The sequence below is a fragment of the Barbus barbus genome (assembly GCF_936440315.1).
Source record: "Barbus barbus genome assembly, chromosome: 35".
In the NCBI taxonomy this organism is placed as follows: domain Eukaryota; kingdom Metazoa; phylum Chordata; class Actinopteri; order Cypriniformes; family Cyprinidae; genus Barbus; species Barbus barbus.
The window spans coordinates 12,525,499-12,538,930 of NC_136763.1; the positions used below are offsets into that span (position 1 = coordinate 12,525,499).

General features: G+C 37.8%; 1 protein-coding gene across 2 annotated transcripts; it reads right to left on the reverse strand.

The window, feature by feature from the left end:
- Positions 1-396: 396 nt before the first annotated feature.
- Positions 397-13,381, reverse strand: LOC306855040 (importin-9-like). Of its 2 annotated transcripts, none has more exons than XM_079393438.1 (24): positions 13,026-13,381; positions 11,008-11,069; positions 10,825-10,911; positions 10,532-10,733; positions 10,346-10,434; positions 10,153-10,239; positions 9,481-9,600; positions 9,298-9,398; positions 8,853-8,911; positions 8,607-8,758; positions 8,429-8,527; positions 8,243-8,349; positions 7,037-7,176; positions 6,779-6,938; positions 5,797-6,023; positions 5,564-5,712; positions 5,362-5,490; positions 4,988-5,263; positions 3,769-3,935; positions 3,548-3,681; positions 3,345-3,464; positions 3,138-3,248; positions 1,733-1,809; positions 397-1,646 (listed from the first exon to the last, which is right to left on the reverse strand). In XM_079393438.1, exons 1-24 carry the CDS (start codon positions 13,189-13,191, stop codon positions 1,536-1,538), a joined length of 3,132 nt encoding a protein of 1,043 aa, XP_079249564.1. In that variant the 5' UTR covers positions 13,192-13,381; the 3' UTR covers positions 397-1,535. The 2 variants fall into 2 exon arrangements, with proteins under 2 accessions (XP_079249564.1, XP_079249563.1); XM_079393437.1 differs by having other exon boundaries at positions 6,779-6,941; positions 13,026-13,319.
- Between the last annotated feature and the right edge of the window lie 51 nt (positions 13,382-13,432).

Consider the following 13,432-nt stretch of genomic DNA (forward strand, 5'->3'; position numbering starts at 1 on the left):
CATCCCATATGTACATGTCATTGGTGTTTGGTGATGAGTTTTTTTGGCTCAAGGTCTGCATTTAAAGTCACACTCACACCAGAGATGTTCAGCTGAGATTAGGAAATCGCTTTCTGCAGACCAGTCCAGTTCTTCCACACTGACTGAATCATTTCTTTTTGAACCTTTCCTTATATACACAGAGGCATTGTCATGTTAGAATAGAAAAGGGCCCTGTCCAAACTGTAGCTATAGAATTAGAAGCACACAATTCCCTAGAATATCATTACATGCTTTAACATCAAGATTTGTACTCAAAGAAATTACTAAAGTAGGCCTAGTCAAACCAGTTCATTAGAAGGGGGTGTACATACATAAATAGTGTTGTGATACAGACAGGAGAGCTCTGGAAGAATTGTAGTATATTTTGTTTAATCACCTGTAACACAAAAGTTAAAATATTCCCATATTGGTCTACTACAAATCTAAGTAGTTTTAAAATACACAACTCAAATGAGTAAATGTGTATTTAAAATGTGTAAATAACACGTTATTTAAAACTTTATAATTTAAACAATTTTGAAATAAATCTGTAAATAACTGAGTAATGAAATCCGTATTTTCCTAAATCTTAATTTAGTTCTTAAATGTATTTTTTTAAAACAAAACTTGAGGCCACGTTTGTTGACAAAACAATGCTTATAGCATAATATATATCTTATATGTAATATAGAAAATTAAAATAAGCTATTTGCACGTGCATAATCAAATCAGTGAAATGTCAATGGCAATATACAGTTACTAAAAAAATAAATAAAACACTTTCAAGCAGATGTCTAAATCTCCAAAAACTTAATTTTGAATGTAGACACTTAAAATTTAGACTTTAACAGGCCTTTTATTATGAAATTCTTCTCATACCTCAATGGAGACAATGCTGCTAATAAGATTGTAGGATCACTATGGTAACACTATATTATTCTTCATGCTCACCCAACAGTGTAGCCATAAAGATCATGCTCATGAGACCACGTAATGACAAACAACATGGATAACTTTAATAAGGCTGCCAACAGTTCCAACTTCTTTTTCAAAGTGTAGATTCATCATCTGTCAGAAGTCTTTTTCCTTTCTCCACAGAAAGATTTTGTAACCATTGTGATTTAGTCAAGTGAAAAGGTACAAATGGATAGATGATATTTTTAAATCATTTCTTTACTGTTACCAGTCCCTTTGTAAACATTTTTTTTCATCATACTAGACAGGTCTATCAAAGCACAGTAGTGTTTTGACATCTGATTCAAATGCACCCACACAGTCCTGTCTGCCCCTCGTGCCCTGCTCTTATAACACCCCAGGAATCAATGTCCATTCCTTCCCTTAATAAAACAGGGAGAGGCACGTAAACCATTAAGTCCTCTTTTGGGTTGTGGATTAAGAGCGTCATCTGAAAGGCATTACGAGTCCACTTGAATGTTCAAGTTTGAAGAAAAGATGACTGAGTGGTAAAGACGGAAACAAAGGACAAGGAGCTAATGTTGGGTGGGGGATATAGGTCATATGCCGATGGACTGCAAGACTCTTCTCTCTACTTCATTCAAGTGGCTTGAAAACATGCTATAGCAAGGCTGCTGAGCAAACTGGGTAAGGAAATCTGTCAGGTACGCCTATGGAAAAAAACATGGAGACAAGAGCAGTGAAGACATGAAGTATGGTTACAGCAATACTTCAGAGACGAGCCCAAATAACTTACCTGAATGTCAATTTGATAAATGGGGTCCTTCAGAGCATCTGGATCTTCCTCATCGTCATCCTCAAAATAATCATCATCTATGGCGAAATTACAATAATTGTTATAGATTATTTGTAGTAAAGACAAGGTGGTGAATATGTGGAAAGCATTGTGCACTTCACTGTTTTACTCATGTTTTTGTCATTTTGCTTTACTAATAAATCCTAACATTTAAAGAACAGCTGTTAAAACAGTTTTGCTAATTGAAATAACGTACAAACACAAAGTAAATTAAAATGAAAACTGAAATATAAAAATAAAAATAATTCTAAATATTAATAAAAACTGCAATAGTAAACAAATAATATAAAAATAACACTGTTGACAAACTTTTTGGGCGTGTACTTTTGCACCCATTCATTTTTCCTTTTTTTTTTTTTTTTTTCCAAATATTGACTTTTCAGATTTTTGTTAATGCCTTTTTGCACCTTTAATGAAACATTTGAAAACTGCAGAAATTACTATTGAAAAAATGTTGATTTTACAAGTTTTCTTTGGCCAAATTAGAAGTAATGCTTCTCCCGCACCATGCACGGTCGCTCAAAACACAGAGTACATTGTTAGTGCTACACACGAGGCTTTATTATATGGGGTAAATATATCAAATAATTTCTCCTACTTCTCCAGATACAGATAGGCCAGAGTCAAATCACTGAGGGTGCTCTACCCTTAATGTACATCTATCTTGCCCTGTCCAGTGATATCCGCTTTAAATGCCGCATTTATATCCAGAAGTCACTCCCGAAAACCTTGTAGCATGTAAGCGGTCACATCCTCTTAGCATCATGGAAAAACAAAACTTCTGAATGGATTAGCCTCTAGCCAAGAAATATCAGAAAAGAAAGATCATAAAAATAATGAAGCCAAAGATTTTCATAAGGATACCGGTAGCCACGAGAGCAACGCGAGAGGGCACTTATAGAGTATTTACAGAGACGCTAAAAAAAAAAGCTAGAAATTATATTTAGCATTTAAATACATTAAAAAACAAGCTTTATATCATTGGAATTTTGAATAATGAAAATTATATTTAGCATTTAAATACATTAAAAAACAAGCTTTATATCATTGGAATTTTGAATAATGAAAATTAGCTTGTGTCTGCTTATTCTATTTATCAGTGTTTGAATCACAAAACAAGAAACCGCATTTTCCATATTTAATTTCTGGGTAAAAAAACAAAAATGAATTGATGCAAAAGTGCAAAGACCCTTTTAAACAACACTTAGAACAAAGGTTTGATTCCCAGGGAATGTGTGAACTAATAAAATGTGTACTTTAATGTCACTCTAGATGCCAAATGCAGATGTAACATTAGAATGGAGAAATGAAAATTTAACCCTGTTTTAGTATTATGGGTCTTCACCGTATTTGTTGGAGGCAATGAGATCAGACAGTAGCTGTCCTGCTAATCCTTCATCTTCCTCATCATCATCATCCTCTTCATCTGCCAGATCATCCCACATTCCACCAGAGTCTGCAAAACAAACGTTCTAAACATAAGAATGCTCCACACTTCAATGTCATCAATCAATAATAATACTAGGGGTAAACAGTTAAACCACACAAGTACCTTGGCTCCAATCTGCAGGATTTGCTCTATTTGCATTAGCTTCCACCACGGAAGACAGTTCATTGACGATGAGTTTAAAAATCTTTACCAGCAAAGGAATGTTGGTCCACCGCTGTGGGTCTGAGAGAAAGAGATCAGTCAGATATCGGAGACAATAACAATTATTAATCATTCATTTGGCAGTTTAGAGATTATTAATTTACTCTTGGCTGATTTGGAACGTGTACAGATTCCCTCGTCTGGATTAAAAATTTCATCTCCTTTGACGACTATATCTTGGAGGCGTTTGTCATTTGTGTTCAGACCATGCTGGAGAAGTTTACACAAGGCAACAGCACTGTGGACAGAGTGATTACGGTGTTATTTCAAATGGATGCCGTGCAATTTCTTCAAACACAATGCAGACGAGATTGGAAAGCCTCACCTGACTTTGCCTTCATACTGGCCGTAAAACAGATGTTGGCGACTCATCCACTCAGCCATGACAAACTCTAGGGCAGGTTTCCCTGTGGGACCTGGAAGACTGCATAGGAATTCCAGCAGGGGCTCCAACTGGGAATGGACCAGGTGGGCGAAAACCATGATCAGGGACTGTAAAATGAAGAGCAAGAATGTATTTCACACCTCATTTGAGCCAGCAGCTACAGAACAATTCAGACTTATCTGTCGTACAAGAAAATGAATGTTCAACATGCAAAAAGAAAAAAAAGTTATTATTATTAGCTTATTAAGTGCTATTTCTTTACCTGTGCTACATCACACATCTGCAGTAATATCTCAACATTGTGGTACCTAACATTTTGTTTTCATAGCTTACATGAAACTGAATGTTCTAACATGTCAACTACAAATCAATCGCTAATTATTGATACTGATTACTGTTATTATCTACTTGCAGTCCTAGTTTGATTTCATAATTTGCCCAATTTGCCCAAGGTGTTTATTTAGTACTTCACTTTTTTTGAAGACTGGAGGTTATGGGTATTTGTTCAAACGTATTCACGCTGATTTATGAATCATTCAGACCATTTTGTGAACTGTTTTGAACGATTTATTGAAAAGAAATGACTCAACAAAATTAGTTCAATAAATTAAACATGGCTTAACGAATAGCTAATAAAATATTTAACAAATAGTCTTGCCATGATTTTTTAATTTGCATTATGTTTCTGGTACTGGAAAACACAATTTTAAATTCCCCTTATATTTCCAAATTTTCCATGCCCATGGAAACCCTGTTTACTTTATGGCAAATGCAGAGGTCTTCAAACTTGATAACAATGACCCCCAAATATGATAGAGGACTTATTTCACATATGAAACAAAATGCAACAAAAACACAAAATACATGAAAACTGATCAAATAAATTTAAAATGTGAAACAGTAATAATACCAAAATCAGTAAATGTGTTAAAATGACTGCGTTAACCATATTTAATTGACATTTAAAGTTAAGATAAACAGTGATAGCCATAAAAATGCATTTTGTAAAAAATATTTTGGTTCTCCCAAATTTTACACAGACACCCAGCACCCCTTTATGGCCCCCAGTCCTTAGCTTAAAAAACCCCAAAGTATCAGTTTAGTATCGATCCTGTGGTACTGTACTTAGGCCAAAATACTGGTATCAATTAAACCGCACCTGCATCACACTGAGGGTCTCGGCCTGCTGCATCTTGCTGAGAATAGCACGCAGTATTTGGTCCAGCTGGTCAGCCAACTGAGTGCCAGCCCGGGCAATGAGAGTGGACACCAGGCGACCTACAAAAGCAGCGGTGAACTCAGACGTGCGGGGGTCCAGGAGCTGACTGACAACCTGCATGACATACCACAGGCCACTGTGGCCTTGCTCATCTTGCCACTGGGCAATCTGCTCCAGTGCCACAGACACATAGGCCCTCAAGCATTCACCACCATTCTAAAAAAAAAAAAAAATCAATGACGACGAGAGTTAGATATCAGATGACATGAGGACTCTGAAAAGACATTTCGCATTTATTTCTGGGAGAATGTCACCTGCATTGTGGTGTTGTCATCTGTGCGGAGGGTGCATTGGGCCACTGCAGGAAAAGCTTGGCACACAAGCATGTCAGACAACGGGGGTTTAGTATTACGAACAACCGTAGTTAGGATATCTATGGATGTCTGTAAGAACAAAAAATACGTATTACTTACAGAATACAGTAAGAAGTACAACAAACTGAGAAGTGTAACTTACAGCACAAAGGCCAGACGGGATTTTATCAGGCGGTGCGTGCATAATGCTAACAAGGGTAGGAATGAGGCGCATTTGCATGGGTCCTTGGCAGGCTTCAATCTGGGCAAGCTCCTTGAAGACGTCCTGCGCTAAAGATGCTACAACAGGATCTAACAAAAATGGAAAAGAGAACATAAGCCACAGGTAATCTAAATGCCAGAAGGTACTAGCTGTTGACTTTAAAATGATCTTACCATTACTATACTTAAGGAAGACGGCAATAGTGAGTGGGCAGATCTTGTTCTCAGCACTTGTGGTGAAAGCCGGATCTATGGTGCAAACAATACAGAGGGTCTCCATGACTAAAGTGAGAACTTCAGAGCTGAACTGAGCTGCGAGCTGCACCAGTCCTTCCAAGACACTGGGTAGGAACGGCTGCAGGACGTGAGTGCTCTCTGACAGCTTGAGTTGATCACAGTACCTGTGAAACAGATATAAAGAGAGATCACTATTTTTGTGGAAATCATGATATTGTTCTCAGGATTCTTTGATAACCAAAGAATTCAAAATAGCAGCATTAATTTGAAATAGAAATCTTTACTATACTTTAGTAAATGTCATTACTGTCATTTTAGATCAATTTAATGCATCCTTGCTTTATTATTTATAAAGGACAATGAATCACAGTTATTGAACAATTAATATAAAATTATGAAATTGTTAGTTATTCCGTTTAAAACACATATGTATTTATTTCTCATTACTTTTTTCAGGTTTTCGTCCCAAAAAGGTGTAGATTACTGCTTAGAAGTAGCCCAAGCTGCTGTATCTCATTTAAAAGTGTATAAACATGGCAAAAACATTTTTTTTTATTTAAATATTAATATTACATTATTTGATTACACTTTATTTCAAGGTGTCCTTGTTACAGTGTAATTATACATTGAAGTACTGAGTAATATTAATTATCTACATGTACTTACTGTATAGTTAGGGTTAGGATTACTTCCATGTAATTATGTATAATTTATTGTTTTTACAATAGTGAGTACATGTAACAAGGACACCTTAAAATAATGTCTTACCCATTACTTAGCTGGAGATCTGCCCCATTAAGCCGGTCTAACTAAAAAAAAATAAATAAAATAATAATAAAAAAACCTGCAAATAAAAATCATACAGTTTTGCGCAAATTATTAGACCCTGCACATTAGAAACAGGAAATAAAAGTCCTACCCCCAGATGGCTCTCACAGCAGAAATGCGGACAGAGGGTGGCTGGCTCTCATGAAGACCACTCACAGTTGCCTGAAGGAACTGCTGTATGAGTTCTGGGGACATCGCTGCAGTAAAGCGACTGGCTGCCCATAAGGCCCGACCCAAGAGGAATGGAGATGCTGCTGGGAATTGAATAACATGAGAATCAGATCCTCAGGTCTACACTCAGGCTATATACAGATGTAGGATCCAAATCAAAAACCAGAATAAGGTATACCTGGTAAATTGAGGTCAGCAAGGATGACACTGGCAAGGAATCCATGCATATCAAACTGCACACGACCGTTCTTAACATTCTCAGTGATGATGGTCTTGACTGAGCCCAGGGACAGCATGCAAGCCTCATGCACTTTCCACCTGGATACCCATGGAGAGATACTAATGTAAGTCAGGGGTTTCCTATTCTCAGCCTCAGACGTCACGGACAGATGGCTAAATGTCTGATGCATATGGCACACTTATCTGGAAACAGAAGTCTTCATCGGATTGGTTAGATTATACAGGATTTCCGGGAGACGTGTGTGTCGCGTTCTTTAATGTTCTGCCTTGATTATAAAAATGCCATTGAGCCAAACCCCCTCACGAAAGAAAAAAGCCGTTGTGTTTACAACGGTGAAGGCGAGCGCTTATCAGGTCAACTAAACGCTGGATTTTCAAAAGTATGTGAAATATTTAAAGTTCATGGCATAGAATCTTTAAAATATGTCTGAGAGTTTTGGTCTGTTATTGTGGCGACATTTCCACGCCCCTAAACATGACACGGCACAAAATGAAACGTGATTGGTTGCTTTACCTGTCAGTCATTTGGCCTCTTGGGTGGGCTTTGGCCATTCAAAGCGGCCAAAGTTCCCAGACCTTCAGCCGTCAGTCTGAAGGTCTGGCTATGCGAGACTAGGGGTTACCAAACTTTTGTCAGCTGAACCCCTTAGACATAACATATTTACTTGAAGTACCACCAGAGATAAAGTTAACACTTCAACAATATAACCACACATTTGCATGTTTATGGTGCTGATATTGGCTAATGGTCACCTGACATTGGTCAACCCTAATCAAAAACACCCGAGTAAGCTAATTAAGGTCTTCAGAATTACTAGGGCTACAGGTAGGTGAGGGTTTTTTTCAGGGTTGGAGCTAAACTCTGCAGGACATCGGCACTCCAGGACCGACGTTGCCTACCCCTGCTGTAAGCTATCCACATAAATGTTGGAAATTGTGCAAATGTGTAAAAAAAATAACTATAAGTCGGTTTCAGATTTATTTTAATTAATTGCGCAAAGACATTTGTTTATTTGAATTATTAGGTTTTCACTTACAAAGCCTCTGCAGTTCCCTCACCACTCCACATTTGGGAAACCCTGATGTAAAGCAACACACTGAAAAAGAAAATTAAATTGAGATAAAGGATGTTTTCTGTCTTTACCAGTGTTCACTGCCTGTGTTCTTGGCTTGCTCTGCCTCTTGAAGGTGCCGTGTTGCTGCCGCCGCTAAAGCAGCAGCGCTCTCGTTCTGAAACTCGGCAGCAACAGCCTGATGGATGAAAGGATGCATTAAACATTAAATAGGGAAATGATTTCAACATCTACAAACAAACTTTCTGTGCTCTCACCAGCAACAGATCCTGTGCCGATATCCGGACCGAATAAGAGAATGTATCATCATCCTCATCCTCAACAAACTGTTGCGGATTGGCTGTCCATACCTTGATCTGCGAGATGGAAGAGAATGTTATGATAAAAGCTTTATAAAAAAAAGACATATGACACACATTCACCCCACCAACAAACCTGATCCTCCGTAATCTGCATGTAGAGGATGATGTAATATATGAGCTCTGGAAGAGCTTTCTTCACAGTGCTCTTGAACTTCTTGTTCTCCAGCAGTGTGTGGACGAACTCGAAGATGCTGAAGACGAGGTTCTCAAAGCCAAGGACCTCACCTGCGACAATGACAATGAATTAACAAAGCTCAATGCTTACTAAACCACTCTGAATAACTTTGATCAATTCTAGAAAAAATCTAGTGCCACATACCATCAGAGTCAACAGGATCATCTACTTCTTCTGTGTAGTTGACCTCGGTTCTCACATAAGTACATGATTGGTTAAAAAAAATACTTCAATGTTTACTGAAAATACTGGCATTGAATTAAGAACTTAACAGTTTTAAGTTAAAAATGTCTTAATGGATTTGTTTATTAATATAAACACACAGCATTTAACTTCATAAGACGTTAATTGATGGACTGTATTCGAGTGGATCATTGTGATGTTTTTATCAGCTGTTTGGACTGTCATTCAGTGGAGTGGATTCATTGGTGTGCAAGTGATGTAATGCTCCAAATCTGTTATGATAAATATGCAAACTCATCTACATCTTCGATGCCTTGAGCATAAGTAAATTTTCATTTTTGGGTGAACTTTTCTGTTAATGGTGATAGTTTAAAACAAGTGGTAAAAGCTGTCAATGAATGGATATAAAGAGGCGCTTTCTGTCAAGGTGTTCCATACAATAGGTAAAATCTGTTGCATGGAGGACACCATGGGTTTGGGAAAATTCTTCACAAGAGCCGTCACTGCCTATGAAGGGAAAACAATTGATAATTACATTTACATCACTAGGGAAAAAAGTATTTTTCTGCACAATGCAACAGCTAGTCACCTTTAGTACTTCCATCTTCAGGCCACTATCTGAAGTGGGTCCATCTGGAATCTGCAGCGCCTGTATGAAGGCCTCGGTGAACTGCTGCACCACCGGGAAGATCAGAGTGTTGGCAGCACCCTAAAATCCAACATAAATGTTTTAAAATAAATGTAACATTTATTGTAAAGTGTTAGGTATTATGAAGTCACAAATTCCACTGCATTTATTAATTTAGGTTAACTTATACAATGTGGCATTAAAAATGTATACACTGCAGTTCAAAACCTTTGGGTTGATACATTTTTTCTCTCATGTTTTTTTTACTAACCAATGCTGCATTTATTTGATGATAAAATACAGTAATACTGAGAAATATTAATGCAATTTAAAACAACTGCTTTCTATTTCAATAAATGTAAAATTTCTGTGATGAAAAAGTTGAATTTTCAGCAGCAATTACTCCAGACTTCAGTGTCACATGATCATTCAGAAATTTTTCCAATATGCTGATTCGGTGCTCAGGAAATATTGCTTTTTATTAATGCTGAAAACAGTGCGGCTTAATATTTTTGTGCAAACCCAGATGCATTTTTGTCTGGATTCTTTTATATAAGTAACATTTTAATTGTGTGTACTGTCCAAAGTGTAACCTGTTCACCTATAAACAGAAGTACTTCACTGAAACTTTACCTTTGCTACTTCATCAATTGCACAGATGAGATTGGCACACGTGGTAAAGATCTCAACTGCTCTGGATCGAGTGCGAATACTGTAAACCTGCAACAGTAACAACACAACTGTGTTTTTGTCAATAACATACATTCCACAAGATTTTCTCAAAAGCAATGACTGTACTGTGTTTTTATTAAGCTGAGTATAATACCTCTGCCATGGTAAAAATCTTGTACATTTGAGGCAAAATGACAGGTGCAACATCTGGCATCTGTACATCCGTCACCTCTCGGGTAAATTCTATGAAACACACAATAATATGTTGCTTAGTAATGGCGAAAAACAGTGTCACTTGTTGCAACTGTGAGGAAGAGGTCTAGATGATCAGAGTGATTACCTGTGAGGACCCTCATGGCGCCGTGTACAGCGTTAACATCCCCACTGGCCAGCATGTCCATGAGGAGCTTGAAGAGCCCAGGCCAAGCTTCTGGCCAGTCCCAGTGTGCAATAGCCGACAGGGCGTAGGCCACGCTGGAGCGCACCTTACTGATGGCCTCCCGCAAGCCACTTGGCAGGAGCTCACGGATCGCAGCTTTAGCCTGAACATAAAGGGATATGGATAACAAATTACTCATTAATACGTCACATCTCGGATAATGTCACATCCAGACATAAATATTCAGTTCTTACCCATTCAGTCGTCTCTGGGGGCCTGTATTTCTCTGACTGGGCGCACCAGTGTGTCTCAACATACTGCTTCAGAATGACAGAGGCCAACTACAAAAGACATATAGCAAACAAATTAATTAAATATTACCATGAGAATCAAATACTTGTTGTTCTGTTAATTTATGCTTTGATTTCAAGTCTTACTTGACGTATAGCAAGTGCTCCGTGTGGGTCGACAGTGAGCTCTGCGAGGTGAACTCCAAACTCTAAAAAACAGGTGAAATAATATTACATAGGCCAAAAACAACCACTAGCAAATCAAAACTGTTTACATATTAATATAGGTTTAGTTTACAAGCACAACCAACAATCAATTTGACTAACAATAGCTTAACAAGCAGATACTACAAATGCATTAGAAGCCAAGTCTGATGAGCACATTCAAAACATCATTTGTAATGTATGCGTGATTCACAGCACTGCCATATCTTTCATCATCCATGGATTTAGCTCAATGAGAGGCTGGTGGCCAAAAGACAATGTTACTGCTGACACCCAACACCCTGAAAGAGAGGCCACAGCCAGCGACCCACTGGGTTACACTGACCAACTGATTTTCAAGGGCATTTCTACCTTTAAGTGGACATGTTTTCTTTCTAAACATAAAAACATATAGTGTGCGGTCGGTCCACAAATACACAACTGGTCAAAATATTTGTGGTCATTAAGATTTAAAAAAAAAAGAAATTAAGATTTTTATTCAGCAAGGATTCATTAAATTGATCAAAAGTGACAGTAAAGACATGCATAATGTTACAAAACATTTCTATTCTAAGTAAATGCTATTCTTTTGAACTTTCTAATCATCAAAGAATCTTGAAAAAATATATACTGGTTTCCACAAAAATATTAAGCATAAGCAGCAAAACTCTTTTCAACATTTACAATAATAAGAAATGCAACTTGAGCACCAAATCAGTATGTTAGAATGACTTCTGAAGGATCAAAGCCATTGATAAGCTTTACCATCACAGGAATTATATTTTAAAATATAGGAAAATAGAAAACAGTCATTTTAAATAGTAATAACACTTCACAATTTCATCATCAAGGAACTATAAATAACGCATAAAATATAACTACAACAAAATACAACAATAGCTCTGCTAAAATGATGCACCATTCACTCTCAGAAAATGAATAAAGATCATACTTCAATATGAAGAGAATATAATAAAATATAAATCATACATTGTATACAAAAATCATTTGCTTTAATTTTTGTAGTTAAATCATACGGCTTTTGCAATGACTGATTCTTAAACTTACATTATCTTTGACCAAAGGTACTGACTCACATCTAGCCACAGAAACAAGATTGTGCTCTTTTTCCTCCCAAAAGACGATGAAACAGCCACAAAACTCTAAGCAATATCTTAACTTTTTAAAAAAATACTGGGTGATGTACTGCTTGATGATAGTGGGTAGATTTCAGATGTAATATTATGGACACTGCAAGAAACCAAACCCCAATTCACAATCTCTGCAATCTCTTTGGCATTGTATTCAGAAGGCAAAATAGGATGAGGAGTTGTGTTATTATTTCATTCACAGGGCATAAATAAAGACGACAAAAAATGAATTATGTAAAAAAATGAATTTGGAGTCTCTTAAAGGGGTAGCTCATCCAAAAAGTGTCATCATTTACTCACCCTCATACTGTTCTGAACCCAAAAGTGAATAACCATGGATGCATTGAAAAGGAATAAGATTTGGAACCACATGAGCGTGAGTAAATAACAGAAAATTTTATTTCTTGGGGGGTGAACTGTCCCTGAAACTATCGCTAAAACATATTCTCACAAAGATGACGCGTATTTATGAACACTAAATTACCATCACGTTAGTGAACTTAAAAGTGAAACTGAAAACAGATTTACAGAACCGAACTTCTCACTTAGAATCGTCCCACATGACTTCAAAACTAACGTTATCAAATGAAAATGCGGGAACGTATTGGATTCGGCTGCACATGCTTTGACTCCCCAGTTCAAGCCAATGTGTTGACAAATTCACCGCGAATACAGGAATGATAAACACGGTCGACAAGCGTCATAAAACCAGCCACAGTTAATCCAAATGTCCAGGAAGGCCCGCGTGTAAAAATCTGCACTTCACAAGATGTCACGCATGTTGTGGCAGCATCTCACGTCAGCTCTTACCCTCCGTCACTTCCAATACTTTAATGCGCTCCTCCGCCGCGGCACGCACTTCTTGCACCGGCGACAGAATGGCGTTCAGCGCGTCTATAAGAGTCTCCTTCAGTCCTTTATCCACCTGGTCGAGAGTCGAAACCGGGCCGGGACCCGACGCGTTCATACCCGCCATATTTTCGCCAGTCTTGCTGAGGCTAACGGAGAGATGACCGGGGACCCGACGGAAGGATGCACAGCGCGCCAATGCACGTTTAGGGAGGGACTATGAAACGATGAAATGTTGCCGTTCGTGAATCATCTGCGCTTTCTTGACCATAATGGCTCCATCCACAGGAACGGAGGTTGAACAGCTACTCCGAACTGCCTTTTTTTACTTTGTCGCCACCTGCTGCTCAGACCCATGCGTTTGCTTT